At 50.6% G+C, this 23,678-nt stretch overlaps 1 protein-coding gene across 5 annotated transcripts in view; it reads right to left on the bottom strand.

Moving 5' to 3' along the window:
- Nucleotides 1-743: 743 nt before the first annotated feature.
- Aff1 (ALF transcription elongation factor 1) overlaps nucleotides 744-23,678 on the bottom strand; it is a 160,904-nt gene continuing 137,969 nt past the window's right edge. For 4 of the 5 annotated variants that reach the window (XM_021657481.2, XM_021657484.2, XM_060381051.1 and 1 more), the window contains 10 exons: nucleotides 22,354-23,319; nucleotides 14,415-14,521; nucleotides 13,328-13,583; nucleotides 12,747-12,838; nucleotides 12,584-12,644; nucleotides 9,458-9,591; nucleotides 9,082-9,153; nucleotides 7,855-7,992; nucleotides 6,126-6,349; nucleotides 744-5,309 (listed from right to left, as the gene is read on the bottom strand). In XM_021657481.2, coding sequence (XP_021513156.1) covers nucleotides 5,188-5,309; nucleotides 6,126-6,349; nucleotides 7,855-7,992; nucleotides 9,082-9,153; nucleotides 9,458-9,591; nucleotides 12,584-12,644; nucleotides 12,747-12,838; nucleotides 13,328-13,583; nucleotides 14,415-14,521; nucleotides 22,354-23,319 — 2,172 coding nt within the window. In that variant the 3' untranslated portion in view covers nucleotides 744-5,187. Of the gene's footprint in view, nucleotides 5,310-6,125; nucleotides 6,350-7,850; nucleotides 7,993-9,081; nucleotides 9,154-9,457; nucleotides 9,592-12,583; nucleotides 12,645-12,746; nucleotides 12,839-13,327; nucleotides 13,584-14,414; nucleotides 14,522-22,353; nucleotides 23,320-23,678 lie in introns of those variants that run through there. The other variant, XM_060381052.1, reaches the window with a different exon arrangement.

Genomic DNA, 23,678 nt, shown 5'->3' with positions numbered 1-23,678 from the left:
AAGGGGGATGGATGGGGCTGGAGAGATGGCTTAGAGGTTAAGAGCACTGGTTGCTTCTCCAAAGGTCCTGGGCTCAATTCCCAGGGACCACATGGTGGCTCACAACCATAAGGAGATTTAATGCCCTCTTCTGGCATGTAGGCATACATGCAGGCAGAACACTATACATAGTAAGTAAATATTTTTAAAATAAAGTGGAAAACAGGTTCAAACCAACCTTCTGTGTCCTTTTCAATCTAACAAAGTAGCAAACATACCACTCACAAATGACAAGACCAGAGAGGTCAAGTAACTTGTCTGAAGCCACAGAGCCAAACATTGAGGAGCTGAGGGTCTTACCTAATTCCCGAGGGCAGCAGAAGACCAGAGCCTCCGGGTACTTCAGCGTTGAGTGCGCTACAAGCCCTCGTGCAGCAACACGCTGAAGGCAGGCTCCGGGGAGCTGATGCTGGGAAGCCACGGGGTGGCGCCACGCTGGTGGCCGGCTGCTGTCAGCCCTCGTCTCTTCTCCGTGTCAACAGCGAGAGTACACAGTGCGAGGGCAGCAGAATGTCCCGGGAGGCTCGCTGTGCTTACAGGTGAAGCTTTACACACCAAGCTGTTTGCTTCCGCCCCGGCAGCTGTGATGGCACCAGGGGAGGGAAGGCAGGAGGACCCCTTCCTTCGGGCGAAGAGCTTTAGCTCCACACAGAGGCAAAATAAGGATCAGCTTATTTGAACAAAAAAAAAATAAATCACTCCAATGATTTCTCTAAATTTTTATTAAATATTTTTTTTCTACAGTTGGATCTTGTGGAAAGGAAAGACTGTGAAGATGAACAAGTCAATTACATTTTTTAAAAACAGCACTTAATCCTCATTACAGAGAAAAAAAAAAGACCTGTGGCACATTATCTTTGGAAAGATCTTTCGCAGATTTTCTTAAAAAAAAAAAAAAGAATTCTCTCACAGATCATGTCTGCCTCTTTCAAAGGATTCCACAAGGCAGCTAAATTTTATTCACGAAAGCCAAGTTTGCAGTTCTATTGCTGAAGCTGATTAAAACACAAAAACAAGGTGATGTGGCGTTTCCGCGGATTTGCGTTGCGCATCTTCGCTGGGAGATCAGTGCTTCCTCGCCCGCAGACAAAACCATTGTACCGGTGCTAGCCGGCACCTACTCCACGGTAAGCAAAGACTCACTAAAGGCAGACCAGCGATTTCAGTATCACCCGGACAACCTACTCCTCTTTAAAGCAATTTTAATAATACCAAGATTTGACTTTTCTCTAACATTATAAGAAAGAAAATATATAATATATATAATATAATATATAATGGTAATAAATAAAAAAAGGCAAACCCTGCTCAGGTATCATCCAAAACATGATCACATTCAGAAAAAAAAAAAAAAAAGATTCGGGACACACATGCACACACCGCAACATGAGCAGTGTCTGCCTGATATCATGAGGATGTACACCACATGTCATGGCCTGAACAAACAGCAAACTTAATACTGCCTGTACTGAGCATTGCTAAGACAAAGCGAGTTCATCTCCCTTAGGTCAGCCACTGCCCGGCCCAACAGTGCAGCGTGGCCTGCCTGTGGCTGGCCTATCCCAGTGTCCCATGGACAGTGTAGCAATACACAGGCCCACAGGGAGCTCCAGGCTTCCGCCCTGTCCTCTGGCTCCCTCTTAGGTAGGGAAAGAGGCACTTGTCTGCACATCATGGTCACTGCTGATGTCAGGTGCACAGCAGAACAGAATAAAGTGTGAGTCAGCCCCAAGGAACCAAGAAACTGACAGTCGCCTGAAGAAATGTCAATGGTGTTTGTCAGTGTGTCCATGACAGCATGGGCATTCAGCAATTGTTCTCAGCCAATGGGGAATCAGCATAATTGGACGGCACGCTGGAGGAGTACCTGGCACAAATACCACTTGCAGATTTTGAAGGAACATCCCAACACCATGCCCTTCTGCCCTTCCGCAGAATGTCAAATTAAAGGCACAGGAAAAGCCCTCACATCCATTATTTCCAAATAGACCAAAACCAACCAAAATAGGCAGGAGAGGAACATCAAAGTTGATCATAGCATCTCCACAGCTCAGTGAGAAAGCCTATACTTCTGTGTTTCTAAAAGGAGCCCAAAATATTCTTAGGAGATTTAAATACTCTAATCGGTGGTAAAGATTGAAACAGATGAAATGGTAAATTTTCAAAGACATTTTGTAGTGTTGGGGAAATGAATCATTAAGAAAAAGAAGGAATCTGTAGGAGGCGTGGAAAGATTTTATATATATTAAAATATATATATATATTGACCAACTCACTTCAAACTTCACAAAGCAGGAAAGTAAACAGAAAACCCGTGAAACCACTTGAAGCTGTGGCAAAATGAACAGCATCACTTCAGAAATTAGATTTGGTACAAAGGCACAGATCTGTCTGGCCAAGCCTGCCAACCCTCTGCCATCACTGAGGCACACAGTCCTGACAGTTTCCAAACAGGAATCGTAGAATGAGAGTCTGTCCCTACCATCAACATGTAAGGTATCAGCTAAAGCACATTTTCAATCATGACAGGGAAGAGTGTGCTAAGCTTCCTAAGACCTAGCAAACACAGATGGGGCTGGGTGGGGGTGGTCCAGTCTGTCCAGGGAATGGATAAGACGTTTTTGTCAAAACATCTACAAAATTTTTTTAAAGAAAAATACAGCTATTTCCCGTGCAAGTGCAAGGGACCACTGGCTAGCGCTTGCTCACCTCTCCTGTCCTGCTTCTGCATGGCCTGCCCTCTTGGCAACCCGTTTTAGCAGCGTTGCTTTTTATGACATAGCAGGGCTTTTTACATGTATGAAATTTTACTTATTTCCAAAATAGAAAACATTCAACACTTGGAAAAAAGTGTGTTCCTCTACTTTCTATTGCAGACAGACAGGCACACACACCCTTTGTAGAGACAAAGGCAAGATTGATTTATTCACTCCTCACCATGAAATGTGTGTTCTCTATGGTTATCAGAGCATCACACATTCAAAGGGTTCATTTTATAGTCCTCCCAAATTAATTTGCCTTTGGGAACTGACTATAAGCATACAGTGAAAAGTGCAAATGGCTTCAAAGAGGCTTCAGGTTTCTCCAGTGAAACCAAGAACAGAACTGACCAGAGGCGGCTCTCCCGCTTCAGGTACAGAGTTGTGGGAAAACCAGCAAGAGCTACACACCAACCTGATACAAATGCACCTGTCCAACTCGGTTAGTTCTAAAGGTACAAATCGTAGTATACAGAGTTGAGGAAACATGTCCATACCAAGAATGATGCAGCCTGTTCTTCCTGCACGGGTGAGTGTGCCCGGTCAAGGGGCACAGTGGTCCGATGGTAGAACACACACATGTTCTCACAAAATTCGCCACAAGGATCATACCCATTCACAACTGACAGGCAGCCATGCAAGAGCTCGGTGACAACCTCCCACACACTGTTATCTGAGCCGCAGAGAGGAAAAGGGCTTTGCTTCAGAACATAATAAACCTGCTGAGCCGGGTCCCAGCCGTGGCCTATGCTCAGATATGCACAAGGCTTTATCCAAACCAGGATAAAAGGCCGAGAGGACCGAGGAACACCGCACAGAGAGGAGCACACACTGTGCCCCGGAAAAGCAGGCACAGCACTCGCCCAGAGTCCCTGTGAAGACTGACCAAGGTGCCAAGAGAGTCTCTGTCTTACCACGGGGACCACAGGCGTCCTTGCTAAGGAAAGGTGGTCTCCACTGATCTATAAATGCGAACTCACAAACATGGCTGGCAGGAGGCAGAGACAGTGAGTGGGTGAAAAACCAGTTACCTCCATGTGAATGCATGTGCAAATTCTACTTTCTAGAAGGAAAAAAACAAAACAAAAACCAACCACTGCACTCAAGCATATTCAGCGATGACCTTCAAAGGTGCAATGACCAGCCTGTGCTTAGAGGCAGGTGTGAAGTCTGGTGTGTTCTCACTTCCTGTCAGTGATGCCAATGTATGTGGACGGGGTGTAGCCATGAGGTCACGGGTCTTCCCAACCTCATCAAATTGTGACACCTGAGAACATGGTCTGCATGAAGCTGTATGGTAGTGGATTTTTTTTTTTTAAGTTGAATTAACTGTCCCCTTCCCCCAAGTCTCCACATCCTCTCAGGGGGCCAATGTCCCCTGGGCAGTCAGTCAAGGGCTTTAGAAAGTTGAGTTTTGCTATAAATATAAAATATTTGTAGCAGAAAAATACAGCCTCTCTAGGAAGACTTCACCCTGCTCTCGGGTTCACGAGCAGCCACAGTCCCGTCAGCACCTGGATTCCAGCTCCAGCAGACGCGCCCAAGTGTGCCAGCCTCCTGCCCAAGGTGGACACGGCTCCCTCTGCCCGAGCCACACCACGCCGAGCATGCTGCCCGGCCAGTTCCTTCCCCTGAGTGCGGCAGGAGGAAATGTGAGGCCTCCGGAGGTGTGGGGAAGACCGCACGGTGGCTCCCACATCTAAATGCTGCCCCTCTGGGCTGAGGGAGGCTTTCCAGCAAGCAGAGCCAGAGGGCCCAGGGCTAGACAGTGTGCAGGGCTCCAGGCACTGGGAGGGAGGGACACTCCAGACGGAACCTCTGGGGGTCATCAGCGCCACTGTTCGCCGCAGGGGGAGGAGCAGCGGAGTGGCCTTCACGTCTGCTTTACAGGTGGCCACTAGAATGCACTAAACGTTTCCTTTAAAACACGAAAAGAAAAAAAAAATACCCATAGAACCCTTCACCAAAAATTATTATTCAAAAAATAAAAATTAAAACTCCTTCCAGACATGAACTAGTGTGGCTACTGAGATGACAAGAATTTGTTATCAGACTTAAAACTTGTTCTCTTCCTCTCATTTGCAATGTGTATCCTGTTGTTCAAACAAACAAACAGAAAAATCAGAAATGTTTCTAGACCATTCGTAGGCCACTCAGGCTCCACTGCACTTCCGCCCTTCCTTCCAGAAAGGCAAGATCACTTCCCGCCATCCGCTCTGCTGACCATCGTCCCTCCAGTGGCCACGCAGCTCCTGTGAGTTAAGACAAGCATCCCGGCAGTTCACAGCACTTCTCTTCTTTGACACGCAGCTCAGACAACGGTCCATGCTGGATCAAGGTTTCCGCTTGAGCACAGACATCCCGAGGAATCCAGCCAGCCCGGCCTGCATTAGGGAGTTTTGGAGGCCTGTTTCAGCCGCTGCAAACCCTGTCTTGTGTAGTGCACCAGGTCTACCAGGCTGCTGTTGAGGGCCAAGATGCGTCCTTTTGTGCTGAGCTGAGCAAAGAATTCTGCAGGAGAATGCAAATCACACTCAATAAATACATGTGCAGCGTCAAACTAAGATAAAAACACAAACAGTCCTCATCCAGCACGATCCTTGAGTGCCGCTAATTCTTCAGTCTTCCCCTAGATTCTAAGTCGGGAACCTTCTACGCAGAACCAGTCCGTAGCGCACGCCTTGCACAGTGGCTGGGGGTCTCAAGTGTCCAGCTGATGCGCTGCCGTCCAGGAGTGTGGGAGAGGAGGGGGAAAGACAAGCCTAGTTTGCCAAGAAGGGAGAGAGGCTGCAGGGAACTTAGAGCTCCAGCCAGCAGGTCGGGGTCTTCCAACTATGAAGAAAATGTAACGGTATTCACGTGCATGCATGTGTATGCGTGTGCGTATAGGCTTTAACTCTGGTGTTCCCATGTCACATGTGTGGGAGTGTCTATGTATAAACTTTATTTGGGGGCTGCTGGCATGGCCTCTAGTCACCTCCCCTGACTCACACCTTGGTGTTCCCACTCCCTCCCCAGCTGCTTCGGCTCAAGCGTGCCGAGCCGAGGGGCAGACCACGCCTCTGCTCCAGTATTTCAGTTCAGTGATGCCAACATCTGGGGAGAGGCTGCCGCCAATTCTGACTTGGCCCGTAAGGATCCAGGCTCAGAAATCTAACACCACAGACGTCAAGGAAGAACAGCAGCCGGGCTGCGAAGCCGAGTGGGGAAAATGAGGCTAGCTATCCACTGCTGTTCTTCATGAGACAGAACAGAACCGCCGCCACCCCCACCTCTGCTGCCAGCCCCCAGCCCCGGCCACGCTCTCTGTGCCTCGGAGCCCCTCACCTTTATTTTTCCTTGCAAGAGCCTCTGCCTGTTCCCAAAGGTCAAAGGCTTTAAGGACGTGGGAGGTGATGGTGACATAGGAGGAGGTCATATTCTGGATGGCGACTGGGGTACTGACGGTGGCCGTCACCCCGCTGCTCCCCATACTGCCAGCACTTGACTGGGACCCCACGGAGCTGGCAGGAGAAGGCATTGGGGAGAGGGGGGACGGAACACCCGTGCTTCTGCAAGGACGGAGAGAGACTTGGTTAATCACACAGACCAGGTCAGGCTACGGTCTCTGGAACTTGGGTCTAAATCTCAGGGTATGCTCCCCAAAACAGTAATTGCTGCTAAAGCCACTCCTACAAGATCAGAGGCATCTGGAAGACTGGCCCACTTGCCAGCACTCTCTGAGCCTTTGCCAAGTCTTCCTCTTCTGGACTCCTCCCCAACCCCCCTCTTCCCACTGCTATGAAGGCATCAGCAACAGTGATGCAGAGCAGGGCGGTAAACTGAGGCCTCCCGGGGTTGGTAGGCATCACTGAGCCGTATCCCCGTGTGTGGTTTGCTCTCCTCCGCTCAGTCAGCAGTCCACCTGCTCAGACTTGACAGGGTCCCACAGAGCTACTACTGAGCATCACCACTATGCATTTATCGTCCTTCCTTTCCCTGGGCCAGAGCACCACAAAGGCACGGTGCATGCCGTCTCCAAAAAGCCCCTCCCGAATCAGTAAACAGAGACATGGGACAGACCAGCAGCAGGCTGGGCACAGGGGCTGTGACGGAGGAACCTAGACCTCACCCTGACCCTTGGCTGATGGCCTAGATCCTACATACTCACTCACTTCAGCTGGGTCAAAGGAAAAGAAAACTGCTATCACATCAGTGTGTTAGGAGACAGCAAGCCGCTGCAGAAGTGACCTGACAGCCAGGAGTTGCCCAGGGTGGCCGCCCTGGCAGCCGAGAGGGTTGGTATAAAGATGCCACCCTAGCTAAATCACAGGACTGACAACAAAGTCACCTAGACCAGATGTCCTTACTCAGGATGGTTTTTTAAAGCCACATGAAGTCCCTCATTTCTTACCGCTGGAAGTGGGTCTGTGTTACACTTAATACTCTCTAAAAGCACGGCTCAGGAGAAACACAAACAAAGAAGAAGCAAAACAACACATGCTGCACATACTTAGGAGGCTGAGATAAAACAAGAACAGGTTTAAGGCCAGTCTGGGCTAGACAGCGTGAGGTCCTGTCTTAGAAAACAAACAGCCCCCGGGCAGGACCATGAATAAATGCATCCAACCTCACCTTCATCTTAAAACAGCCAACCCACGAGGTGGTGGTGGTGGCCTGTAATCCCAGCACTCGGGAGGCGGAGGCGGAGGCGGAGGCGGGTGCCCTGCTCGGCCCACCCTCAGGCACTGTGTTAATGTTGTTAAATCTCTCACTGTTCCTGCCTTCTCAACTGAACTGAAGATGCGGTTTGGGGAAGGCTCAGCACTAGCTCTGTTTTCATGCAACGGCCGGGGAAGATGTGCTTATTGGCTGGTCAGACGGGAGGGCGGACCTTGTGTGTTATCTCGTCAACCTACGCTTAGTTCACCTATTTCTCAGAGGGACACAGTAGCTAGCGAGATGAATTCTGAAAAACTACATGAATTCTGGAAAGCCCAAAGCCACACACACAAACTTACATAAGCAATGCGTGAGTGACTTGACTGTGTGTCAGTTAACAAGAATTAACACCTGCCTTGCCGTGCACGGAGAAGGTGCCTGCGCCACTTTGGAAGAACTCTTGAAGTGGTCAGTAAGCGTGCGAGAATACTTCATGACTATGTCTTTTTTACATCGAAACATCGCCATGTTCACCAGAGACTGGCAACGCAAGCTGTGAACAAAAACAGGTTAAAATGAATTGTTGGGTGACCTTGACCTTATGGACAGACACACTGCCAGCCCACCCTCTGTGGGTACACTGGGTTCTCTCTGGCCATGGCAGTCCCCTCAAGCCTCTCTCACACCGCCACCAAAAGTAAGTGCTGGCGGGAAAACAAATGCACAAACATCACTTGAATCCTAAGACCAAAGCACTTCCCCCAAGACATTTGAAGAGCACGGCAGAGCCTAATGACCACTGAGTGGGATTGAGTTCCCTCCTACCCTAATCTTCACTTTAAGAAAATTAATTCAGACCCAAGCATGGCACACATCTTTCATACCAGCACTGGTTGTTGAGGAGGCAGAGGCAAGAGGATTTTTGTTAGTTTGAGGCCAGCCTGGTCTAACATAATGCGTTCCACAACAGCCAGAGCTATAAAGAGACTTTGTCTCAGGAAAATAATAAAAATAAAATTAAAAACATTTGTTGGCATAATGTCCTTTTAAAATGTATACACCTTACCCTTGTTCGTTTAAATGCTGATTTCTCTCCCCCACTCTCTGGTTTCAATCACAATTGCATTGTGATACTTATTCTAAGCATCACCTGTCTCAACTTTGTGTAAACATGCCAAAATAAAACAACCAGCCACAATGTTGAGCAATGGAAAGGAAGCAGGAAGAGAGGAAGGAGCCAGAGGACAGGAAGGTAGGAGGCAGAGGAGGAGAGAAGGGCAGGAGAGCTGGGAGAGCAGAGCTGGAGGAGAGGTCTTGAAACAATGTGGAGAATGAACCGGACCTAAGATTTCACTAAAAGCAAGTATAATGTGGGAAATCTAAATGTTAGGAAACTATGAGGGCTTGGAGGTTTAGGATGGAGTAACTATTGCCCAGCATTGTGTTCTAGGTTAATTAAATAAATCATGGTCTCTGTGTGGTGATTTGATTATACAGCTGTTTAGGATCAACAGCAGCGTTACTAAAAGACGTATCGATAGTAAATAAATATTAATCGCCACCTACAACAAACATGTTTTAAATCCATGGAACCAAAACCAAGCTTTAGTACTAGTTATACAAATGGAAATAACGTCCATACCATAAAACTGCAAATATCTTCTCTTGTGCTGGCACCGAGGTATCTGAGAAGGACTTCAGTGACATCATGAACCTGCAGGGAGATAAAGCAGTGCCAGACTTTACAAGGGAGGCCCCGGGGCCCAGGTCTGCTGGCTGTGTTAGCTCCATCCAGAAGAAGGGGAGTGCAGCACAGAAGGGCAGGGCTTAAGAGCAACTATAAGCCCCTCACAGACCTGGGCCCGAGGCCTGCTCCCCCAGGCGTGGCCACAGCCTCACTAGACCCTGAAATGCAGGGAGCACACCCTAGAGAAGACATCAGATGTGGAACCCGAGCAAAGGGCCCTCCCAGGCTCCCTCTGGCAGGTCTGGGAGGTGGCGGAGCAGCCAGCACTCACTTGATGAGGTCCACCGTTTCCGAGTACACAGCGAACGCGGACTTTGCCGAGCTTTCAGACTCCATGGCCATCCCACACTCAATAAAAGCCAAGACGGCCTCCAAATACTTGAAAGCCTTTCCGGCCTTGTCCGCCTGTGGAAGAAGAGCATAGGCTACATGAGGCTGCACACGGTTCTCAGTTTCAGCTTCTCCCATGTCTGTGCACTCCAATGAGAGGTGTGTGACAGAGAACGAACAGAACAAGCGGACCGGCCACAGCGGTCTTCTAGCAAACTCACTAGGGAAGAAGAAAGAACTCCACAGTAGGCCGACACCACCGTCCAGCCACTCTCTAGCTACCCTGAACCACACGGCCAGCTCACTGGCTGGACAGAGACGGGTTCTCCGGAGGCTGAGGTTCTAAAGCATTTAAGTGCTTGCTTGATTATTCGGAGCCCAACGGACTGTTAATTCCCTTTGGCACCTTGGCTTTGTTTTCTTTTTTTGAGACCCGGTTTCTCCGTGTAGCCTTGGCTGTCCTGGACTCACTTTGTAGACCAGGCTGGCCTCAAACTCAGAGACCCGCCTGCCTTAGCCTCCTGAGTGCTGGGATCACAGGCGCGAGCCACCAAGTATGAGCCACCACACCCAGCTGGCACCTTGGCTTTCTACAGACAGAGATCCGCCCTGGCCAACAGGGACGGGCTCTCGAAACCCCTTCAGAGATATGTAGACGTGGAAGCAGACCCCGGCGGTCTGCCTGACCCCGAGCACGTGGCTGGCCCCTTGGGCCTCTTGCAGCCAGATGGGAATGTGGCGTCTGCACTGGACGTTGAGAGCAGCCACCTCCCGGGGGCCAGCTCGTTATTTCCGCTGACGCTGCCACTCGCTAGGAAAGCGGTAAAGATGCCTGTGGAACAGGAAGGCAATGACACATCCATTCCTCGGAGGCTGCTCGCGGCTACACCGCTGTGGCTGCCTGTCAGGGATGGCAAACAGCTCTTCCCTGCTACTGCTGTTTGTGAGTCTTAACAGTGGAGGGGCAAAGTGGGGCGGTGCACGCACATATGTGTGCACACATACCTACATTTCAGAGGCTCGAAAGCTTTGCAGCTTTTAGAAGTAATTTAGAATTTTTTTCCTGGAAGCCATAAGCTCAGAAAAATAGTGACAGAATAAGAGCCAAACCAGGACACATCAGTATCTCCATCAGCTGTGTAGGTGACTGCTGGCTTCACTGCCGGGACTTTCATTCTCTTATTTTCATGTGTTTGGGTGTTTGCCTGCATGTGTTATCTGTACCACACATGTGCTGTGCCTGCAGAGGCCAGAGGAGGGCGCCAGATCCTTTGGAGCTGGAGTTACAGAGGCCTGAGCTGCCTGCCCTGGGGAACCCCTGGGGACAGAGCCAGGTTCTCTGTAGGAGTGACAAGTGTTCCCAACTCCTGTGTGCAAGCCCAGGAGTCAGTTCTCAAACCTATTTAAAACAAGTTTTCTCGGGGAATTTCCAAAACTAGCATTACCCTGGGTACAGAAATGAAGCGTCATCCAACAGTCCATGCCCACTTCCTTAGGTACCCTGCAGTGCTAACAGTGGCATTCCCGGCAGAGTGGCACAGATCTCCTGAATCAGAGTTGCAACAAACAGCTGGAATTCCCTTCTCAAGAAGAGTCCGGTGTAAAGATGAGACACACTCCCGTGTTCAGTTGTGCACTTTACTGCGTGGAGTGCCAAACGCACAGCTCTGCAGTGTCATGGAGTGGATAAAACCTAGTAGCCAAGGGGCATTTGCCAAGGGGTCCAGAACTCGGGGACTAAGCAGGCGGGTGGCTACATGATTGAGGCCAGTCTGGACTACATCAGATCTTACATAGGAAGCAGAGGAGGGAGATGCTAAGAAACTGAGTGGATGGAGGCCACATACAGGGTCACTAGGGGAACCAGCAGACTCTGAGAATACCTTCACAGGGAGACGCACCTGGTGTAAGGAGCTCCTGGCACCCTGGAGAGGAAGCAGCAGCAAAACAAAGCTCTCCGGAATATCGACTAACTATCTGAGTAATGAGATGGAGGGGGCCCCCCGAAAATTGAAAGAGCCACACTGTTCCCATGCTTCCTGGAAAGTAGGAGAAGCGGCGGGGAGCACAACACTGCCTGGCACAGGCTGGGCAGAGACAGGCTGAGCCACCACACAGCCTGAGCAGAGTAGTTTCAGGCCTAGGACCGAAAGGGCTTGCCTCGACTCCTCACAGTACGAGGTGACAGCATAGGAGGTGACCAGGGACCATTTTATCATAAACAGGGACCTGCAACCTGGGACAGAAAGGCACAGACCAAAGTCCCCATGGCCACAAGCGAACAGCCGAGTCAGGCACAAAGAGCCTGCACGTGGGTCTATGGGGTAATCAGCCGAGAGGACCAGCAGATACAAGGCTCCAGGGTCTTCAAAGTTTAAATATGATGACGGGGGCTGAGATGGCCCAGCTGGTAGAGGTGCCTGCTGCCAAGCTTACTGCCCCGGGCTGACCCTGGACACACACAGTGGGAGGGGAGAACATATTCCTGAGAGTCGTCTTCTGACTGTGGCACAGATAAATGTAATAAAAACTATTTATACTAAGACTAAGGGCAAATGTGGTCCCATCATGTGTACAGCACACAGCAAACCATCCCCCTGCAGCAGCTCAGTGGCGAGCAGGTGCAGACAGCTGTGGACTTTGGACATGTTTATAGAATCCGCACTGTCTTCCTGGCGCCAACCATCCCTTCAGATCTGTGCCCAAGATCACTCCGAAATGCAAGCAGGCTTCCTCACCTTGCACAGTGTTTTGGGTGGACACGGACTGATTTAATAATAGTTCATTTTGCACATCTCAGAACTGATGTCCCCTAAAACATCCCAGGCCTCAGCCATTAAGACCCTGATTATCCTGCTTACAGGTGGCTAACAGCAGCCACACTCCTCGTGCTACCCCCGCCTAGACACCCCGGTATACGGTCCTACCTGCTGTCCTATCCCAGAATATACAGACACCACCCCAGCCAAGGCCCCATCCCCACAGTGAACAACATGGCAGAACGGGGACCACAGATGTTTCCCTAAATCAGGGGCAGTGTAACCAAGGGCATAAAACCACGACTGACCATTGCCTCAGCCTTGCACTTCAACTTCTTAGCCTCCTTCATGTGAAAATCAGCTCGCTGTCTGCAAAAGAGGGAGAAAAGGCAGGTGTGGATCACACAAACAAATACGACTTACCTGGGGCGGAGAAGAGAAGCGGGCATGCCGGGAGCGGGCACCACTTACCTGTCAGACTTGCCTTGTGGCTTCCCTGACTTGGAGTTACCGTTTGGCAAAGAAGGCACTGGAAAAGGATTTGCAGCATCTTCAGAAGATCCCTTTAAAACACATACACATGGCCCTCTTAGCCAGAAGGGCGCACGCAGCAGCCTTTCAAAGCCAAGCAGCTGGGGTGGTGAATCCATAGTCTAGCTGGACCAGCACTACCCACCTACCGCCATAACTGGCACTTCGAGAGGAAGAACCACAAGCACAGTAGCCTCCCCACCTGACACAGCAGCTTAACTGGAAGCCAGGACGCCTGGTTTACTTCCCATTATGATGGGGAATCGACGTCTTTGAGATTAAAGATCCAGACCACAAACTGAATGAACCCCTTCTTAGGCCAAGCATCTCAACAGCTGACAGAATTCACTATAAAAGCTAGGGTGACATTGTTCCTGTCTCTGGGTCACTTCAGGAAAAACAAAGCACCACCCCTGTATTTTTCTGTAATAGTAGCTAGCTATCTTATCATCTGCTCTTTAAAAACAAAGTTGACATGTGAGGGCATCAAGCATATCCACATGTCCACTGCCGCCACTTACTTTGTGCTCAGAGCCCCTGGCCTGGACTTTTCTGTGCTTGGGAACAGAGGAGTCCTTGGAGCTGCTCTTGGTGCTGCTGGCACTTCGGGGAGGGTCCTGGCTACAGGTGTCTGCATCCGGCTTTGACCGCTTGAGTGCAGGTTTGCTTGGCTTCTGGGAGGAGGAAGACGAGGAGGAGGAAGACGAGGAGGAGGCTGACACAGGTAGAGGAGGAAGCATTTCCTTTCTTGAGGACTCTGAGGAGGGCTTGGGGGTCCTGGAGTGCAACAGTCAAAGCAGAACACACGTCACAGCTGAACTTGTTTATAAGGGAGAAAATGGCCCCCAGTACAGCAGAGTGCAATGGCATGGAACGTGCGATCATGCTGCAGAAGGCCGGACCTCAGGGGCTTTTAGGAGCTGGAATTTTTACGAAGCTGAAGACTTGCTCTAACCATTTCCACCGTTAGCTTTTGCTGCTTACCTGCCTATAGCTACCCCAGCAAATAGGCATGCTCAACTGTCACCTCGTATCTGGTGGCATGTCGTCCCGGCCCACGCCCACTCTCCCCAAAATGCACTTGTGATGCGCTTGTGCTGTGTCTCCTGTGAGGCGAGTTCTCGACTAAACCCAGAAGTCAGTCACAGTCACCTTGTGTAGCCACCCCACCGTGACACTACTCCTCTCCCCTGTCCTTTCACTCCTCTGCCGCTCAGGGACACGTGAACACTGCACAGTTCAAATAAGTGTGATAAAGGAGGAGGAGATGTGACGACGCTTTTCTTGTCTGTCTGCCTGCACAGCACCAGGGGTCAAAGCTAGGACCTCACCAGGTTCCTCGGCCACTGAACTTCATCACTGGCTCCAGGCAAGAGACAGCGCAGCGGCAGAGCATGTGCAAGGCCCTAGGGCACCCCAAACCACTGTAAAAAGGGCTTCTAAAGGGAAAAACTAGCTTCAGGTGTCTAGAAAATGCTCAGGGAAAATGTTTTCAGAAAATCTAAGTTTGCTGCCCAAGGAATGAACACACCAGTGCCCCAGAACAAGCAACCAGCACCCTGGTGCAGAGGGAAGCTGGCGCAGGCTGCCCACGCCTGCCATACTCACTTTGTTTTGGAAGATTCTGTGTGGGAAGAGGAAGACGATGCAGTCTGAGACTTGAGTTCCTTCTCCAGTCTCATTTTCTTGCTATCGTGGTCTTTTTCTGGGTCACCCTGTTGTTGTAGGTAATAAACAGCCATGTGTTAGAAACCATCATGCAGACACAGGGAAAGGGAGGTACAGACACGGCAAAGGGGACCCAGTGACCACTGGAGACATCTGTGTAGATAGCATTGTTATGCTTATGGCCCACACGTGGTACAGGTACGCCCTCATGCTAGGGACTGTGCGTGATGCAGGTAAAGAGAGCAAGCTAGCAAAATAACGGGCCTCGAATAGCACTGTCGGCTGCACATGCTGTACCCTGATCATTACCTGGCTGCCCTGATGCTTCTGCCTTCTCTCCTCTTCCACCGTATCCCTCCCTAACTTCATGTCACTTACATGTATGTCTCTCTCCTACTTTCATGTCACTCCTATATGTGTATATATAACCCCTCTTACTTTGTATCATTCAGACAGACAGACAAAATCCCCTCTCCTACTTTGTCATCCATGTTTGTGTGGTCCCTCTTCTATTTTATCATATATATAACATATATATATATATATATATATATATATATATATACACACACACACACACACACACACACACACACACACACACATAAAACATGTCTGTTGTGGTTCTAGATGTCTGGATGTCCTGGAACTCACTGTGTAGACCAAGCTAGCCTCAGACTCACAGAGATCCACCTGCCTCTGTCTCCCAAGTGCTGGGATTAAAGGTGTGTACCACCATATCTGGCGTGTCTTATAATTTCTAAGTCTAGGTTCTTCAGAAGAGAAAACATGGGATTTATGTGAGTCTGGCTACTTTGGATGATTTCTAGTCCCACTGTTTCCTGAAATGAATGACTGCATTCTTCTTTATGACTAGTAAGAAACTCTGGGATGTTCGAAATTTGCTGTAGTTTCTATTGAGACATATTTTACATGAAGAAAGAACATTCTTCACACTCAGGCCAGGGGATAATGAGAGGACAGAGACATCAACACATCATCCTGTCTCCATATACTTAAGGCCATTATTATGTGCAGGGACTTGGCACCTAAGCAAACACTCAATAAAGCACACGTGTTCACATGCAGTGACAGGAGGTGGCTTCACGGAGTCCCCTCACTTCTCTGAAAATAACCGTCCAGTTGCAGCACTAACTCATATGTTCACCCTTCAGTAAAATACTTAAAACGTCTCTAGTGAAAAAGAGCAGCCAGGTGCGGTGGCGCCCGCATGTAATCACAGCACTTGGGAGGCAGAGGCAGGCAGATCTCTGTGAGCTTAAGGCCCGCCTGGTCTACAAAGTGAGACCAGGAGAGCCAAGGCTACTCAGAGAAACCCTGTCTTGCAAAAAGAAAAAGAGGAGGAGGAAAAAAGAAACGGAAAACAACAGCATTGTTGAAAAAGAAATCGGCTAGTTGGGCCGTCAACAGCCTACAAACACAACTACACACACAGACCACAGAGAAGAATGGGCCCTTCGGGGTCTGACTTTCTGCCTTCTACTGTGTCTCAACCTCCATACCACATAACCAGAAGAAAGAGATTTTTATTTTTCAAAAGAGCTTCATTAGGAGGTTGAGGATACAGCCCGGTGGTCTTGCTGGTCAGTGAACGCTGGGCTAAGTGAGAGAACCCTTCTCAAAACAAAGATAGAAAGTAATTAAGTGATATGATCATGACTCCAGTGGGAGCAAGGAAAGGAAGGGAATTGAAAAATAAAAATAAAAATAACAGATTTAAGTAACTTATAAGTACCCATTTCTACAATGAAAATGCTGTGTGTTTTAGCATTGAAAACACAAGCGTTCATGATAAAAGCCATCCCCACACCTCACTGTCTTCACACACTTGCCCTGCCAAGAACCACACAGGGTGGGCTGGCGGCATCCTCCATGGGGCACAGTACAGCAGGCATACTCTAGCAGATGGTGATATGAGCAAGAGTCCCTCATCTCCTGAGCAACGAGAGCAAAGCTCTTGGCTCTGAGTTCCCCAAGTTAGGAATCTGGGGCACATAGCCAGTCCACAACCAAGACCAGATCCTTTGTGCCATAAAGGAAGAAAATGCTCCAAGTAATGTAGGAGGCCCAGGTTCTCACACTCACCAGTGACTGGTGGGGGGAGGCCCCAGCTCTCACCACTGCAGCGTCCTCATCTAAGAAGTATTAACTGATCACTATGCACGGGTCTCAGAATGCTTACAGTGAAATTTAGATCTGGGAAGTGCTGGCGTGCACAGGACTTTGGTGTTGGTGTGACACGGCTGGCTCTCTGCTCAGAACAACGTTTGCATCTACACATCTTGTGGTTAATGACAGCAAAGACAGACTCTCTGCCAAAGGAGCAGTAAACCCCTTATCTCCTGGGCTCCTACTTGTGCCTAAACATCCTGCCGCCAGAAGGCCCAGAACTCTACACTGAAGGTGGCAATGACAAAGGCAAGCACTGAGAAGTCGACATGTGGAGAAAAGTGAGAATTCGCTCACCTATACAGACAAGATTCACTTACAAGCTGCTGACATGTATCTAGGTAGAAGAGGAGACCAAACACAAAGTCCAGACGAGAAGTGAGAATCCACTTTTATCTGTGTAGCGTCCGCTGCTTGGGATAGGCTTGGTAGCACAATAAGCCACACACACACGCCATCTAAACCACACACGGCAAACGAGCAAATCGCACCCCGCAGCTGACTATAGCTGGAGCCTCCTGCCAGTCACAGACACAAGAGGAGCCTGCACACAGGCAATCACCAGACAGCTTCGAGGACAGCTTCGAGGCCAGCATTCTGGCCTGGCATTTACACCTCACCTCAATCATTAGCTCTCTATGGGTTCTTCAGAACTCAGAAGCACAGTATGCAATGCCTGCTAGAAAGGACGCCTGCTGCCAGGCTAAACAAGCAGACTCCATCCCTGTTGGGGAAGGCCCCAGCTTCCACAGAGCACCAGGAGCAGAGCATCTGTCCAGTGGTGTGGAAACTAAGGACAGCAGCCAAGGGGAGCAGCAGCCATCCCGGGGCAGGGCTGTATGGGAACCTTGTGAAGCTAGACTAGAGAGGGCCAAAGTGGGGGCCACAACAGTGGGTGTCGGGAACTGAGACATGAATTCCTCGAGCAAAACCCATCAAGTTATAGGAGCCATGGGTTCTTTAGCTTTCCCTGGGTCAGGAAGCCACATGAAAGTCATGTGAAAGCAATATATTCTTTAGAAGGGAAGAAGGAAAAAAATCTCTCCGGCAGGCACCCCACTCTCGGGAATGTGGTCAAAGGTCTGGGATTCCAAGCTTCTTTTTCTAGGAAGACAACTTTCCAGTGGCCCTGCGCCCTCTAGGGGGGCTCGGAGCTGCCATTGCCATGAGTCCCAGAGCACCGCTGGCTTTTCTCATCCTGCGGTGTCAGGCAGCAAACTCTGCTCCACCTACAGAGCAGAGCAAAGGGCAAGAATACCATAAAAGGGCAAGACAGGGCTGTGCGAGCAAGGCCCTCCCTCAGGTGCCCCGGTGCCTACCTTGCACTGGCTCACCATGAAGGTGCCTGTGATTCAAAGGGAAATGAAGGCAGCATTTTGAAAACCTGACAGTCACTTAGGGCTACAGGTTCTGAATGGGGGAAAGATACTGGGAGCTTGGCCATGATGGAGGAGATGAAAGGGTCCGAGGAGGAACCTGGGATCCTGGAGGAAGAGTGTGCGTGGGCGCTGGGGTGGCAGCCCTGGATGATGGAGGCACGGAGCCAGGAATCATGTTGTAACCGCCCTAGTGAGTGTAAATCATCAGGATCAATACATTGATCTTGAACTCTGACCCTGTGCCTCTTTCACGAATCTTCCCAAGAAGACAGGTGTCTATAGAAAGATGAGAGAGGGGACAAATCAGCAGACCCGGACGGGCATGCACACACGCAACTACCAAGCAGCCCTGAGATTCCTGTGGATCTCATTAAGGGCAATGGCTAGGGGACGGCTGCAGCTGTACCAACACACAGGAAGCGAAGGAGCCTGGTCGGTGAGGCAAGGAAGAATGGAAATGGAGAAGCTGATGCTGGAAACTCTGAAGGAGGCCCAGTAAGAACAACGGCATAGAATCCCAGTCCAACTTCTCACTTCACACCACCAGAAGACTTCCTGAGAAGACAGGAAGAAGCCAGTCTGGGAGAGGAAACAGGCCAGCTTTCCCTGGCTGGGGCAGACACACACACACACACACACACACACACACACACACACACAGAGGCTGGCTGACTTAAGTCAGCCTCCGCTACCTCATGGCTGTCATTAACAGCCAATAAACAGGAAGAAAGGGAACCTAAAAGACTTTAGTCAATTCCAAGGAAGCACATTTCACACTCTTCCCCTTTAAGGACAAAATTTGGGGTTAGTAACCTGGGAGTTGAGGGCAAGAAAGACAGACAGCTGGACTGAGGATGAGTATCAAAGGCAGAGCTAGCCATCCCAAGTGTAAGAAACACACCTTTTCTGTCACACACAGTGACTTCCCTTTCTCTGTCTATGTGAATGAAGGAGCATATAAATACACGCATCCCCCAACCCAAGGTGATGGGTTCTTGGTTATAAAACAAAGAACAAGGCCCCAGTGAGCTCCTTCATCCCGTTATTTGCTGAAATGAGCCGTGAGAAAGGCTGTCTACTAATTTTAGCATACAACTGTAATCCCTATACTTGGGAGGCTGAAGCAGAATTCTGGCTTCCAGGCCAGCCTGGGCTACCAGTCACATGATCAAAAGAACATCAAGTTATTTGAAGGGCAACCTCCAGGGGAACGGATGGCAGCGTCTACAAAAGAGGCGAGCACACAGTCGGGCTGCACGTGGAGACCTGCTATCGCAGAGGCTGATGTCCCCTATGGCAGTCTTCCACAGTGCTACTTTCCTTTCACACCAGAGAGGCAGAGTTCTAGCCTGAGAGAGAGGATGCTGCCACTCTAACCTCTAACTGCAGTCGGTTACTTCGGACAGGTGCACTTCCTTCGGCACTTCCTGCCTCGGAAACTGTTCCTACCCCAGTGTGCAGCTGCCATGGCTGCTGGCTTCATCACCGCTGACCCTGCTGACCCCTCCTTATTGGCTGGTTTTTTGTTTTGCAGGCCTGAGGATTGAATCCAGGGCCTTAAGAGTGCTAGAGAGGTATGCAAACACTGAGCCACATCCATGTAATCTAGCGGACATTCTCATGAGTATTTAAGGCTAAACGTCCTTACAGACTTGTGGATCCTCTGAGAAATTTTGCTAAATTTCATAGCAGGAAAGAGAGCAGCTCTCGGGGACCTTTAAATAAACTGCAATCACTTGAAGGATTTGGGACAGTCCTAAATGTCTTTTCCTAGTATTCACGCTGAAAACGAAGGATTTGGGACAGTCCTAAATGTCTTTTCCTAGTATTCACGCTGAAAACGAAGGGATCATCACCACCTAAATTTGGGAAGAACTATCTCCAAGTTAAGGAAGAAATCAGTAGACGCTCCGGCCCAGAGCCAGGTCTGTGGGTTTGCACCCCAGGCAGCCCACTGGAGCCAGGGAGGCCTAAACGGCAGTCAGTGCACAGAAGAATGACACTCACAGCACGCCCCACCCCTGACTCCAGGAACCAACACGCCTAAGGACATGTGACTCTCAGCTGGCTTTTTTTATGCATGCCTATCTCGAGGCTTCCCTGTCGGGTGCTAACTAACGAGAGGCTTCCAGCAAGGAATGTCTTCTCCACACCGTGCTCTCAGCACACCTCAACAGTCGCTCAACCCAAGCATCAGCTTTTTGTGAGGCAGCAAGGACATGCTCCACCGCTGCCAGCGCCATGAGCATCGGTTAGCATTGCCTGGGAATGGGGGAGGGCGCCCTGCTGTCACCAGGTGACGGCGCTGAGGCTGGGCCTGGGAGGGTGTTATTGCAGCAGGATTTAAACCACCGGGGCCCGTCTTGTGCATCAGACAGGCAGGCTTCAGGTTCACTCTCAGTTGTCTGCCAGAGCTTTGCGTATAAAGTGAGGATATGACGGTCCAGGTTGAGGGGGAGGCTCTTCCTGTAGATATGAGGGAGAGGCATCTGAAGACAAACACGACAGCAGAATGAAACAGGCCATGGGGGCGGGGGGAGAAGAGAGAGGGCCAAAAGGAGGGGCTGAGAGCCAGGAGAGGGCATGGCTGAAACAGCAGGGTTATATAGGGAGCTGGGCTTGAGAAGCTCCAGTTTAGGATAGGGAGTGGGTGAGAGCAGCCAGGAGGCCAGCGCCAGCATGGCTCTAACAGGTACCTGCTGCAATGCTGTGAGCCTGGAGGCCAGCAGCTCCCTTTGGTATGCTAATCGGCACCACAGTTAGCATCTGTCCTGAGTATCTTTTGGACCAGACAGTTTTGAAGAACTCACATGCTCAGTTAAGATGAGGAAATTGTAACTTCTCCATGCTCTGAACAGAATGCTTCCCTCAGCCAGACCTAAAGGAGCTTCCCTTGAGCCATGCTTGGAGGCTCGGCTCCCTCCCGGCAAAGCACTGTTCTTGGAGTGAGAGGGAGGAGCTGGCCTAGATCCCACTGAAGGCTGGGTTTCCCAATGCCTTTAGCAACTCTATCTAAGCAGGGGGCACCCTGGAGACAATGTCCCTCCATTCCAGTGGAGAGCAGAAAAGCAGACGGTTAGAGCCAGAGACCACACAAAGTAAAACCAAGGCGGTTAAGACAGGGAGGCAACAGGACATACGCTGGCAGGAGAGAGTAAGCTGGCAGGGCTCTAATTGGGAGGCAGACAGAGGCAGGTGACCCGAGAGTGAGGTCAGCCTGGTCTACCAGTGCATACTGGGACAGCAAGAGCTGCACAGACTGTCTCACCCTGAACCCCACACACAGGGCCTTCCTGACACAGGACTCTACCCTTCTGTAGCTCAAACAGCCCTTCAGCAAGCTCCCCAAAGGCTTTGCCTACCGAGGATGTGGCCACTCACACAGGCTCTGGGGGGTAAGCCAGCTGGGCCTCAGACAGGAAGGTAAGCTACGATCTTCCCCACTATGTCCAGCCCTCACTCCTGGCTGAGTAAGACAGCGTTGACAGGAGTGCTGAATCTCACCTCTGCTCAGCAGAGGTGGCCCTTTGTGTGCTTGTGTGTCACAGTCTGGGCGGCTAGTAAGAGTGGCCCTCGCTCCCTGGTCTTTCCTCATCAGGGAAAAAAATGATAGGGCATGCAACAATTTAGAATAAAGAAGACACTGTCCAAACTGGCAGAACTCTAATAGGAATTCTCAAATAATGCAGGTTCCCCTCGAAAACTCAGTAAACGGTAATGCTGCGGAGCTCACTTTACTCAAGATGTCTCCCTGCCTGCTTGAATAGTTCTAGGAACGAAGCATGCGGTCATGAGTTAGCACAGTTCTTTAACACAAATCAGAATTATCACTCCAACCCATGGGAGACCTTGATTTCCCGGGCCAGGTGGGACATGGCAGAGAGTAAGCAGTGGTATCCACGTCATAAAACTGTGTCCCCAGAGTGCTGCAGGGTGTGGAAAGCTGACTTCCGCAGGAACTCCAGTGACGAGCAGAATGAGAGAGAACCCTGGAGAGGCAGCTCAGCAGGGCAAGGACAAAACTACAGCTCAGCGACTACTGGACATGGCACACTGCCACAGCCCACACCGCCAGGCCGCGGCCCACACTGCTGCAGCCCACACTGCTGCAGCCCACACTGCTGCAGCCCACACTGCTGCAGCCCACACTGCTGCAGCCCACACTGCTGCAGCCCACACTGCTGCAGCCCACACCGCCAGGCCGTGGCCCACACTGCTGGAGCCCACACTGCTGCAGCCCACACCGCCAGGCCGCAGCCCACACTGCTGCAGCCCACACTGCTACAGCCCACGGCTGTCTCTGCACTCACCTTCCTCTTCTTGGTCATCCTCCTGGAGCTGTCGCAGCTCCTCTTCTCCAGGTCCTGCTTCTTCCCAGCCGGCAGATGCTTGTCTTCTGCTTTCCTGGGGCGGCTCCCCTTCCCCAGGGGCTGGGGAATCCGAGTGAGAAGGTCGAGGGTGATCTTCACCACCAAGCTTGTCGGTGGTGGCGCGTCCCTGAGCGGTGAGAGCAGTTTGGTGTCTCTCAAAGGCAACAGGAGTTTGTCTTTTCCACCATCCTCCTGGACAATGACAGCCTGTCGGCAGCCACTAGTCCTGACGCCGCTGCCCCTGCCACTGTGGAGTGGACCCTGGCTCTGGGTCAAGGAGACAGGAGCAGAGTGCTTGGGGTTGCTGTCCCCAGCACTGTCCTTTGGGGGCTGAGGGCCTGGGAGGGCCTTGGAGGGGGCTGGGGAGCGCTTACGCTTCCTCTTCTCCATAGACGTGGGCCCGGCTGCCTGAGGCACGGGTGCAGGAGCCCCAGGCTTTGGCTCCTTACTGCCCACAGCACGCGGTCTGCCTTTCGTCTTCACCTTGGGTTTGTCTTTAGAAGTCTGCTCTTTTGAGCCATAGGGAAGGGGTCCTGGTTCGCTCTCCACCTGCAAGCTGGCCTGGGGCTCTGCCTGGCCAGAGCCTTTGACGGGTTTTCTGGGTTGTTTGCTGCCGAGAGTTTGCCGAGGCGGGGGCTCCTGTTGAGCAGGGGATTTCTGACAGCTTCTCTTCCCAGGCTGTGGCCCCTCAGAGGGACCCCGGAGAGCTTTGCTGGAACTCTTGGGGGGAGGGTCTTTGGATTCAGGATGCTGCTGGTCAGTGCTGTGGTCACCACCACCCTTACTTTCCTGGCGCCAGCGTGGAGACTCCGTGCTCCCTCGACCCTCAAGGGAAGCGGCAGGCTGGCTGACTTTGGTCAACCAGTTGTCTAGCTGCCATTTGTTCGTTGTTGCTGGAGGCTCGGGCTAGAAACAGACAGAGAAAGGTGTTTGCTAATCAGAGTCAACAAACTCTTTTGTATTAGTAGTCCAGTTACATAGGACTGTCCCCAGGAGAAGTGAGCATTCTGAGCCTAGGAATTTACCTCTACTCTTCCCCCCCATAAAAAAAATTAAATAAAAAGAATACTTCAGAACTAGTTGGTAAGAGCTCTGTTGATTCCTCTTACTTACTTAAAAATAGTCATTTATATGTGATGAGGTTATAAATATAACACAGACAGACCTGATTTCCAAACTTTACACAGTGGGAGAGAGTAAAGTCACATTATCAGGGACTAGTCCCTCCTCCATCCTTTTACTTCTGGCAACGAGGTCTAAAATTA

This window comes from Meriones unguiculatus, chromosome 3 (assembly GCF_030254825.1).
Source record: "Meriones unguiculatus strain TT.TT164.6M chromosome 3, Bangor_MerUng_6.1, whole genome shotgun sequence".
Classification (NCBI taxonomy): Eukaryota; Metazoa; Chordata; class Mammalia; order Rodentia; family Muridae; genus Meriones; species Meriones unguiculatus.
Note: the sequence above shows the minus strand (reverse complement) of the source record. Positions and strands in the feature narration are given on the sequence as shown.